Below are 12,326 nucleotides of genomic sequence, written 5' to 3' on the forward strand. Positions count from 1 at the left end.
TTGCTGTGAACTGATAGGGGTGTCAGTGGGCTGACTGTGGTCTGATAGGGGTGTCAGTGGGCTGACTGTGGTCTGATAGGGGTGTCAGTGGGCTGACTGTGAACTCTGAGAGACTCTGGGTTGAGGTCAGTGATAAAGTAGTCTACAGTACTACTGCCAAGAGATGAGCTATAGGTGTACCTACATGTACATGCCTAGCGTGCGACAGAGCTGCAGGAGTTGTGACCCACTATGTTGGTTATTTTGTCGTAGTTGTGTCTAGGGGGGCATATGGGGGAGGGAATGCTGTCACCTCCAGGTAGGTGTTTGTCCCACTGTGTGCTGAGGGTGTCAGGCTCTTGTCGAGTTCTGGAATTTAGGTCGCCATTGACTAGTACATGTCCCTGGGCCTGGAAATGATCGATTTCCCCTTCCAGGATGGAGAAGCTGTCTTCATTAAAGTATGGGAATTCTAGTGGGGGGATATAGGTAGCACACAGGAGGACATTTTTCTCTGTTGAGATCATTTCCTTTTAAATGTCAAGCCAAATGTAAAATGTTCCTGTTTTGATTAATTTAATGGAGTGACTAAGGTCTGCTCTATACCAAATTAGCATACACCCTGAGTCTCTTCCCTGTTTCACATCTGGTAATTTGGTGGATGGGACTACTAGCTCTCTGTAACCTAGAGGGCAACCAGTGGGTCCGTCTCCTCTATACCAGGTTTCTTGCAGGATGACGATGTCTGTATTTCTGATTTCTTTGGTGAAGTCCAGGTTCCTGCTCTTTAGGCCAAAGGTAGATGACCTCAGGCCTTGGATATTCCAGGATGATATAGTGAAGACTTTGTGTTCCATAAACTGTCCAATGTTGTTAGTCGTGTGGTTTGGCCTCAGACCAGTTACTCTCTCTATCTCTCTCTATAGGGCTCCCGTGTGGCTGCCCTGACCGTTTTGTGCCGGTGTGTGCCCGTAACGGCCGCACCTACCCTAGTGCCTGTGTGGCCCGCTGCATGGACTTCAAAGACGACCAGTTTGTGTTTGGCCACTGCCGCAGCAGTGACCCCTGCTCCCCCAGCCCCTGCCAGAGGAACCAGAGGTGAGACACTGTCCTGACCAGCGTTGGAGTTCTTTCTTCCTCACCACATTCCTTCCATCCTTCAACCATTTGTTTACTGGCATAATAACTGATCAAACACTATTGGATAGGTGAATGCAAAATCTCCCACTATGTACATTGGATTTCACCTTTCCAATCAGGTGCGATTAATGATTACTTCAAGAAAGGGAGGGAGGAAGGATGCATTTTTTTACAGCGTTTTTTACAATGTTCCGTAAGATTGAACACCTTGACTCTAGTCTAGAGGATGCTATTTCTCTCCGAACAGAGGCCTTGAGCCCTGATTCTATTCCACCTCAGTTGACTAGCCTTGGTCCTATTCCACCTCAGTTGACTAGCCCTGATCCTATTCCACCTCAGCAGACTAGCCCTGTTCCTATTCAACCTCAGCAGACTAGCCCTGATCCTATTCCACCTCAGTCGACTAGCCCTGATCCTATTCAACCTCAGTTGACTAGCCCTGATCCTATTCCACCTCAGTTGACTAGCCCTGATCCTATTCCACCTCAGTCGACTAGCCCTGATCCTATTCAACCTCAGCAGACTAGCCCTGATCCTATTCAACCTCAGTTGACTAGCCCTGATCCTATTCCACCTCAGTTGACTAGCCCTGATCCTATTCCACCTCAGTTGACTAGTCATGATCCTATTCCACCTCAGTCGACTAGCCCTGATCCTATTCCACCTCAGTCGACTAGCCCTGATCCTATTCCACCTCAGTCGACGAGCCCTGATCCTATTCCACCTCAGGTGACTAGCCCTGATACTATTCCACCTCAGTCGACTAGCCCTGATCCTATTCCATCTCAGTCGACGAGCCCTGATCCTATTCAACCTCAGTCGACTAGCCCTGATCCTATTCCACCTCAGTCGACGAGCCCTGATCCTATTCAACCTCAGTCGACTAGCCATGATCATATTCCACCTCAGTCGACCAGGCTGGTTGTTTGTTCAGGTGTCACCAGGCTGGTTGTTTGTTCAGGTGTGACCAGGCTGGTTGTTTGTTCAGGTGTGACCAGGCTGGTTGTTTGTTCAGGTGTGACCAGGCTGGTTGTTTGTTCAGGTGTGACCAGTCTGGTTGTTTGTTCAGGTGTGACCAGGCTGGTTGTTTGTTCAGGTGTGACCAGGCTGGTTGTTTGTTCAGGTGTGACCAGTCTGGTTGTTTGTTCAGGTGTGACCAGTCTGGTTGTTTGTTCAGGTGTGACCAGGCTGGTTGTTTGTTCAGGTGTGACCAGGCTGGTTGTTTGTTCAGGTGTGACCAGGCTGGTTGTTTGTTCAGGTGTGACCAGGCTGGTTGTTTGTTCAGGTGTGACCAGTCTGGTTGTTTGTTCAGGTGTGACCAGGCTGGTTGTTTGTTCAGGTGTGACCAGGCTAGTTGTTTGTTCAGGTGTGACCAGGCTGGTTGTTTGTTCAGGTGTGACCAGGCTGGGTGTTTGTTCAGGTGTGACCAGGCTGGGTGTTTGTTCAGGTGTGACCAGGCTGGTTGTTTGTTCAGGTGTGACCAGGCTGGTTGTTTGTTCAGGTGTGACCAGGCTGGTTGTTTGTTCAGGTGTGACCAGGCTGGTTGTTTGTTCAGGTGTGACCAGGCTGGTTGTTTGTTCAGGTGTGACCAGGCTGGTTGTTTGTTCAGGTGTGACCAGGCTGGTTGTTTGTTCAGGGGTGACCAGGCTGGTTGTTTGTTCAGGTGTGACCAGGCTGGTTGTTTGTTCAGGTGTGACCAGGCTGGTTGTTTGTTCAGGTGTGACCAGGCTGGTTGTTTGTTCAGGTGTGACCAGGCTGCGTCCGCCCTGTGGTTGCCAGTGGTATCTCTGCCATAAGACACACCGGTATGGGGTGTGCTGTTGTAACCCTCCTATCCGGAATCGCCTTGAGCTCCCAAAGCCCTGAGGCTAAAAACTCTTCCCCAGGCAGCATCATCGATCTAACATCACTCCAAACAACACCGGTCGTTACCTCACTTCTGACCCTCAGGGGGGCAAACATACAGCCCAGGGGTAATTTTCTGCTACCCTACAGCCACCATTTCTCTAGATAGATAGTCCTTAAGGAATGGGGCTCTGTGCGATTTGTCTTAATCTGTGTCACACGGTTCACTAGCTCGTCAGTGGACCCCAAGCGCACAATGTGATCTGGGAGGCAGGTAGCCTAGTGGTTAGAGCGTTGGACTAGTAACCGAAAGGTTGCAAGATCGAATCCCTGAGCTGACAAGTTAAAAATATGTTGATCTGCCCCTGAACAAGGCAGTTAACCCACTGTTCCTAGGCTGTCATTGAAAATAAGAATTTTGTTCTTAACTGACTTGCCTAGTAAAATAAAAGTTAAATAAACGTTAAATAAAAAACATTAAATGGTTTCTTAGGACACACTCCCTAAACACACATTGTTAATAAGGACACACTCCCTAAACACACATTGTTAATAAGGACACACTCCCTAAACACACATTGTTAATAAGGACACACTCCCTAAACACACATTGTTAATAAGGACACACTCCCTAAACACACATTGTTAATAAGGACACACTCCCTAAACACACATTGTTAATAAGGACACACTCCCTAAACACACATTGTTAATAAGGACACACTCCCTAAACACACATTGTTAATAAGGACACACTCCCTAAACACACATTGTTAATAAGGACACACTCCCTAAACACACATTGTTAATAAGGACACACTCCCTAAACACACATTGTTAATAAGGACACACTCCCTAAACACACATTGTTAATAAGGACACACTCCCTAAACACACATTGTTAATAAGGACACACTCCCTAAACACACATTGTTAATAAGGACACACTCCCTAAACACACATTGTTAATAAGGACACACTCCCTAAACACACATTGTTAATAAGGACACACTCCCTAAACACACATTGTTAATAAGGACACACTCCCTAAACACACATTGTTAATAAGGACACACTCCCTAAACACACATTGTTAATAAGGACACACTCCCTAAACACACATTGTTAATAAGGACACACTCCCTAAACACACATTGTTAATAAGGACACACTCCCTAAACACACATTGTTAATAAGGACACACTCCCTAAACACACATTGTTAATAAGGACACACTCCCTAAACACACATTGTTAATAAGGACACACTCCCTAAACACACATTGTTAATAAGGACACACTCCCTAAACACACATTGTTAATAAGGACACACTCCCTAAACACACATTGTTAATAAGGACACACTCCCTAAACACACATTGTTAATAAGGACACACTCCCTAAACACACATTGTTAATAAGGACACACTCCCTAAACACACATTGTTAGGACACACTCCCTAAACACACATTGTTAATAAGGACACACTCCCTAAACACACATTGTTAATAAGGACACACTCCCTAAACACACATTGTTAATAAGGACACACTCCCTAAACACACATTGTTAGGACACACTCCCTAAACAGACATTGTTAGGACACACTCCCTAAACACACATTGTAAGGACATACTCCCTAAACATCAGAGTCTCTATAGTAACCTGTTGATGTCATCCTATCATCAGTCTCTATAGTAACCTGTTGATGTCATCCTATCATCAGTCTCTATAGTAACCTGTTGATATCATCCTATCATCAGTCTCTATAGTAACCTGTTGATGTCATCCTATCATCAGTCTCTATAGTAACCTGTTGATGTCATCTTATCATCAGAGTCTCTATAGTAACCTGTTGATGTCATCTTATCATCAGAGTCTCTATAGTAACCTGTTGATGTCATCTTATCATCAGAGTCTCTATAGTAACCTGTTGATGTCATCTTATCATCAGTCTCTATAGTAACCTGTTGATGTCATCTTATCATCAGAGTCTCTATAGTAACCTGTTGATGTCATCTTATCATCAGAGTCTCTATAGTAACCTGTTGATGTCATCTTATCATCAGAGTCTCTATAGTAACCTGTTGATGTCATCCTATCATCAGTCTCTATAGTAACCTGTTGATGTCATCCTATCATCAGAGTCTCTATAGTAACCTGTTGATGTCATCCTATCATCAGTCTCTATAGTAACCTGTTGATGTCATCCTATCATCAGAGTCTCTATAGTAACCTGTTGATGTCATCTTATCATCAGAGTCTCTATAGTAACCTGTTGATGTCATCTTATCATCAGAGTCTCTATAGTAACCTGTTGATGTCATCCTATCATCAGAGTCTCTATAGTAACCTGTTGATGTCATCCTATCATCAGTCTCTATAGTAACCTGTTGATGTCATCCTATCATCAGTCTCTATAGTAACCTGTTGATGTCATCTTATCATCAGAGTCTCTATAGTAACCTGTTGATGTCATCTTATCATCAAAGTCTCTATAGTAACCCGTTGATGTCATCCTATCATCAGAGTCTCTATAGTAACCTGTTGATGTCATCCTATCATCAGTCTCTATAGTAACCTGTTGATGTCATCCTATCATCAGTCTCTATAGTAACCTGTTGATGTCATCCTATCATCAGAGTCTCTATAGTAACCCGTTGATGTCATCCTATCATCAGAGTCTCTATAGTAACCCGTTGATGTCATCCTATCATCAGAGTCTCTATAGTAACCTGTTGATGTCATCCTATCATCAGAGTCTCTATAGTAACCTGTTGATGTCATCTTATCATCAGAGTCTCTATAGTAACCTGTTGATGTCATCCTATCATCAGTCTCTATAGTAACCTGTTGATGTCATCCTATCATCAGTCTCTATAGTAACCTGTTGATGTCATCTTATCATCAGAGTCTCTATAGTAACCTGTTGATGTCATCTTATCATCAGAGTCTCTATAGTAACCCGTTGATGTCATCCTATCATCAGAGTCTCTATAGTAACCTGTTGATGTCATCCTATCATCAGTCTCTATAGTAACCTGTTGATGTCATCCTATCATCAGTCTCTATAGTAACCTGTTGATGTCATCCTATCATCAGAGTCTCTATAGTAACCCGTTGATGTCATCCTATCATCAGAGTCTCTATAGTAACCCGTTGATGTCATCCTATCATCAGAGTCTCTATAGTAACCTGTTGATGTCATCCTATCATCAGAGTCTCTATAGTAACCTGTTGATGTCTGCAGTGAGAATAATACACAGTTGGGTACACTACTTTACAGTCATTCGGTGCTCAACTCAAAGCAAAGGCTCCACGCTACATTGAAAATAATAGTAAATGTACACTGATGGAAGTCATAGATGGAATGCGTCACATGTTTGTTTACAAAAAAGTTCTAAAACAATGACATAAATGAACCTCTTTTCCTCTCGTCTTCCCATTGGTCCACAGGTGTATCGCCAATCGTAGAGTGTGCCTGACAGACATGGCTGACTACCCCTGTCCTCAGTTTGAGTGTGTGGGTCGCCCCTCAGGTTGTGACAAGAGCCACGTGGACCCAGCATGTGACACAGACAACGTGGAACATCCCAACCTCTGTCAGCTCCTCCTGATGAGCAAGACCTTGTCCTATATGGGCCACTGTCAGGTACAATTTGACAATCATGTCAGTTATGCTTTTAGTCAAAGCAATGTTCTGAAGTAGAAAATGTTTTTATCATTCAGTCTCAATGTCTCTGCTTCCATAACATCTACACCATCATTCCCTAAATTGACTGAATATGTTGACAGCATTTAAGGGCTTTTTTGGGGGGTATTTCAATAGATATAATTTATCGGCCATTTGAGAAGCAGCCTGAAACCAATTTACTGGAGACGGGTGACCAATATTTAGTCAATCACACAGAGATCACCCTGTTTTTAGAGCCTCAGAAAAGCTTCTCTCTGTTTGTGGTCATGAACACTTGAAGAACCTGCTTAGATCTGTCCGAGGCACGACGACACGTTCCACCTGTTAGCAGTACAGACATACACATTACACATTTCAATACCACTACCATACTTTCAGTAAGTGACGGAGTGTCTTTGTACCTTGGATTATGAGAGGCGGCAGATATCCTAGCCCACCGAAAGCTGAATACAAAATAAAATCAACTGTTATTTGTCACATGCAACAGAATACAACAGAATAGAACCTTACCGTGAAATACTTACTTACGAACCCCTAACCAACAATTGAGTTCAAGAAATAGAGTTAAGAAAATATTTACTAAATAAACTAAAGTAAAAAATCTAATAAAAAGTAACACAATAAAATAACAATAACGAGGCTATATACAGGGAGTACTGGTACTGAGTCAGTGTGGGGGCTATATACAGGGAGTACTGGTACTGAGTCAGTGTGGAGGCTATATACAGGGAGTACTGGTACTGAGTCAGTGTGGGGGCTATATACAGGGAGTACTGGTACTGAGTCAGTGTGGAGGCTATATACAGGGAGTACTGGTACCGAGTCAGTGTGGAGGCTATATACAGGGAGTACTGGTACTGAGTCAGTGTGGAGGCTATATACAGGGAGTACTGGTACTGAGTCAGTGTGGGGGCTATATACAGGGAGTACTGGTACTGAGTCAGTGTGGGGGCTATATACAGGGAGTACTGGTACCGAGTCAGTGTGGAGGCTATATACAGGGAGTACTGGTACTGAGTCAGTGTGGGGGCTATATACAGGGAGTACTGGTACCGAGTCAGTGTGGGGGCTATATACAGGGAGTACTGGTACCGAGTCAGTGTGGAGGCTATGTACAGGGGGTACTGGTACCGAGTCAATGTGGAGGCTATATACAGGGAATACTGTTACTGAGTCAGTGTGGAGGCTATATACAGGGAGTACTGGTACCGAGTCAGTGTGGGGGCTATATACAGGGAGTACTGGTACCGAGTCAGTGTGGAGGCTATATACAGGGAGTACTGGTACTGAGTCAGTGTGGAGGCTATATACAGGGAGTACTGGTACCGAGTCAGTGTGGAGGCTATATACAGGGAGTACTGGTACCGAGTCAGTGTGGGGGCTATATACAGGGAGTACTGGTACCGAGTCAGTGTGGAGGCTATATACAGGGAGTACTGGTACTGAGTCAGTGTGGGGGCTATATACAGGGAGTACTGGTACCGAGTCAGTGTGGAGGCTATGTACAGGGAGTACTGGTACCGAGTCAGTGTGGAGGCTATGTACAGGGAGTACTGGTACCGAGTCAGTGTGGGGGCTATATACAGGGAGTACTGGTACCGAGTCAGTGTGGAGGCTATATACAGGGAGTACTGGTACTGAGTCAGTGTGGAGGCTATATACAGGGAGTACTGGTACCGAGTCAGTGTGGAGGCTATATACAGGGAGTACTGGTACTGAGTCAGTGTGGAGGCTATATACAGGGAGTACTGGTACCGAGTCAGTGTGGAGGCTATATACAGGGAGTACTGGTACCGAGTCAGTGTGGAGGCTATATACAGGGAGTACTGGTACTGAGTCAGTGTGGAGGCTATATACAGGGAGTACTGGTACTGAGTCAGTGTGGAGGCTATATACAGGGAGTACTGGTACTGAGTCAGTGTGGAGGCTATATACAGGGAGTACTGGTACTGAGTCAGTGTGGAGGCTATATACAGGGAGTACTGGTACCGAGTCAGTGTGGAGGCTATATACAGGGAGTACTGGTACTGAGTCAGTGTGGAGGCTATATACAGGGAGTACTGGTACCGAGTCAGTGTGGAGGCTATATACAGGGAGTACTGGTACTGAGTCAGTGTGGAGGCTATATACAGGGAGTACTGGTACTGAGTCAGTGTGGAGGCTATATACAGGGAGTACTGGTACCGAGTCAGTGTGGGGGCTATATACAGGGAGTACTGGTACCGAGTCAGTGTGGAGGCTATATACAGGGAATACTGGTACCGAGTCAGTGTGGGGGCTATATACAGGGAGTACTGGTACCGAGTCAGTGTGGAGGCTATATACAGGGAGTACTGGTACCGAGTCAGTGTGGAGGCTATATACAGGGAGTACTGGTACCGAGTCAGTGTGGGGGCTATATACAGGGAGTACTGGTACCGAGTCAGTGTGGAGGCTATATACAGGGAGTACTGGTACCGAGTCAGTGTGGAGGCTATATACAGGGAGTACTGGTACCGAGTCAGTGTGGAGGCTATATACAGGGAGTACTGGTACCGAGTCAGTGTGGAGGCTATATACAGGGAGTACTGGTACCGAGTCAGTGTGGAGGCTATATACAGGGAGTACTGGTACCGAGTCAGTGTGGGGGCTATATACAGGGAGTACTGGTACCGAGTCAGTGTGGAGGCTATATACAGGGAGTACTGGTACCGAGTCAGTGTGGAGGCTATATACAGGGAGTACTGGTACCGAGTCAGTGTGGAGGCTATATACAGGGAGTACTGGTACCGAGTCAGTGTGGAGGCTATATACAGGGAGTACTGGTACCGAGTCAGTGTGGAGGCTATATACAGGGAGTACTGGTACCGAGTCAGTGTGGAGGCTATATACAGGGAGTACTGGTACCGAGTCAGTGTGGAGGCTATATACAGGGAGTACTGGTACCGAATCAGTGTGGAGGCTATATACAGGGAGTACTGGTACCGAGTCAGTGTGGAGGCTATATACAGGGAGTACTGGTACCGAGTCAGTGTGGAGGCTATATACAGGGAGTACTGGTACCGAGTCAGTGTGGAGGCTATATACAGGGAGTACTGGTACCGAGTCAGTGTGGGGGCTATATACAGGGAGTACTGGTACCGAGTCAGTGTGGAGGCTATATACAGGGAGTACTGGTACCGAGTCAGTGTGGAGGCTATATACAGGGAGTACTGGTACCGAGTCAGTGTGGAGGCTATATACAGGGAGTACTGGTACCGAGTCAGTGTGGAGGCTATATACAGGGAATACTGGTACCGAGTCAGTGTGGAGGCTATATACAGGGAGTACTGGTACCGAGTCAGTGTGGAGGCTATATACAGGGAGTACTGGTACCGAGTCAGTGTGGAGGCTATATACAGGGAGTACTGGTACCGAGTCAGTGTGGAGGCTATATACAGGGAGTACTGGTACCGAGTCAGTGTGGAGGCTATATACAGGGAGTACTGGTACCGAGTCAGTGTGGAGGCTATATACAGGGGGTACTGGTACCGAGTCAGTGTGGAGGCTATATACAGGGAGTACTGGTACCGAGTCAGTGTGGAGGCTATATACAGGGGGTACTGGTACTGAGTCAGTGTGGAGGCTATATACAGGGAGTACTGGTACCGAGTCAGTGTGGAGGCTATATACAGGGGGTACTGGTACCGAGTCAGTGTGGAGGCTATATACAGGGAGTACTGGTACCGAGTCAGTGTGGAGGCTATATACAGGGAGTACTGGTACTGAGTCAGTGTGGAGGCTATATACAGGGAGTACTGGTACCGAGTCAGTGTGGAGGCTATATACAGGGGGTACTGGTACTGAGTCAGTGTGGAGGCTATATACAGGGGGTACTGGTACTGAGTCAGTGTGGAGGCTATATACAGGGAGTACTGGTACCGAGTCAGTGTGGAGGCTATATACAGGGGGTACTGGTACTGAGTCAGTGTGGAGGCTATATACAGGGAGTACTGGTACCGAGTCAGTGTGGAGGCTATATACAGGGAGTACTGGTACCGAGTCAGTGTGGAGGCTATATACAGGGAGTACTGGTACCGAGTCAGTGTGGAGGCTATATACAGGGAGTACTGGTACTGAGTCAGTGTGGAGGCTATATACAGGGAGTACTGGTACCGAGTCAGTGTGGAGGCTATATACAGGGAGTACTGGTACCGAGTCAGTGTGGAGGCTATATACAGGGAGTACTGGTACCGAGTCAGTGTGGAGGCTATATACAGGGAGTACTGGTACCGAGTCAGTGTGGAGGCTATATACAGGGAGTACTGGTACCGAGTCAGTGTGGAGGCTATGTACAGGGAGTACTGGTACCGAGTCAGTGTGGAGGCTATATACAGGGAGTACTGGTACCGAGTCAGTGTGGGGGCTATATACAGGGAGTACTGGTACCGAGTCAGTGTGGAGGCTATATACAGGGAGTACTGGTACCGAGTCAGTGTGGAGGCTATATACAGGGAGTACTGGTACCGAGTCAGTGTGGAGGCTATATACAGGGAGTACTGGTACTGAGTCAGTGTGGAGGCTATATACAGGGAATACTGGTACCGAGTCAGTGTGGGGGCTATGTACAGGGAGTACTGGTACCGAGTCAGTGTGGAGGCTATATACAGGGAATACTGGTACCGAGTCAGTGTGGAGGCTATATACAGGGAGTACTGGTACCGAGTCAGTGTGGAGGCTATATACAGGGGGTACTGGTACCGAGTCAGTGTGGAGGCTATATACAGGGAGTACTGGTACCGAGTCAGTGTGGAGGCTATATACAGGGAGTACTGGTACCGAGTCAGTGTGGAGGCTATATACAGGGAGTACTGGTACCGAGTCAGTGTGGAGGCTATATACAGGGAGTACTGGTACCGAGTCAGTGTGGAGGCTATATACAGGGAGTACTGGTACCGAGTCAGTGTGGAGGCTATATACAGGGAGTACTGGTACCGAGTCAGTGTGGGGGCTATATACAGGGAGTACTGGTACCGAGTCAGTGTGGAGGCTATATACAGGGAGTACTGGTACCGAGTCAGTGTGGAGGCTATATACAGGGAGTACTGGTACCGAGTCAGTGTGGAGGCTATATACAGGGAATACTGTTACTGAGTCAGTGTGGAGGCTATATACAGGGAGTACTGATACCGAGTCAGTGTGGAGGCTATATACAGGGAGTACTGGTACCGAGTCAGTGTGGAGGCTATATACAGGGAGTACTGTTACTGAGTCAGTGTGGAGGCTATATACAGGGAATACTGGTACCGAGTCAGTGTGGGGGCTATATACAGGGAGTACTGGTACCGAGTCAGTGTGGAGGCTATATACAGGGAGTACTGGTACCGAGTCAGTGTGGGGGCTATATACAGGGAGTACTGGTACCGAGTCAGTGTGGAGGCTATATACAGGGAGTACTGGTACCGAGTCAGTGTGGGGGCTATATACAGGGAATACTGGTACCGAGTCAGTGTGGGGGCTATATACAGGGAGTACTGGTACCGAGTCAGTGTGGAGGCTATATACAGGGAGTACTGGTACCGAGTCAGTGTGGAGGCTATATACAGGGAGTACTGGTACTGAGTCAGTGTGGAGGCTATATACAGGGAGTACTGGTACCGAGTCAGTGTGGAGGCTATATACAGGGAGTACTGGTACCGAGTCAGTGTGG

At 46.6% G+C, this 12,326-nt stretch overlaps 1 protein-coding gene across 1 annotated transcript in view; it reads left to right on the top strand.

Moving 5' to 3' along the window:
- Positions 1-12,326, top strand: part of LOC109880010 (reversion-inducing cysteine-rich protein with Kazal motifs-like) — a 90,955-nt gene that overhangs the window by 67,242 nt on the left and 11,387 nt on the right. Inside the window, exons 16-17 of the mRNA XM_031796852.1 lie at positions 906-1,077; positions 6,421-6,616. Of these exons, the coding sequence (XP_031652712.1) occupies positions 906-1,077; positions 6,421-6,616 (368 nt within the window). The remainder of the gene's footprint in view (positions 1-905; positions 1,078-6,420; positions 6,617-12,326) is intronic.

The sequence above is a fragment of the Oncorhynchus kisutch genome, linkage group LG18 (assembly GCF_002021735.2).
Source record: "Oncorhynchus kisutch isolate 150728-3 linkage group LG18, Okis_V2, whole genome shotgun sequence".
Taxonomy (NCBI): Eukaryota; Metazoa; Chordata; class Actinopteri; order Salmoniformes; family Salmonidae; genus Oncorhynchus; species Oncorhynchus kisutch.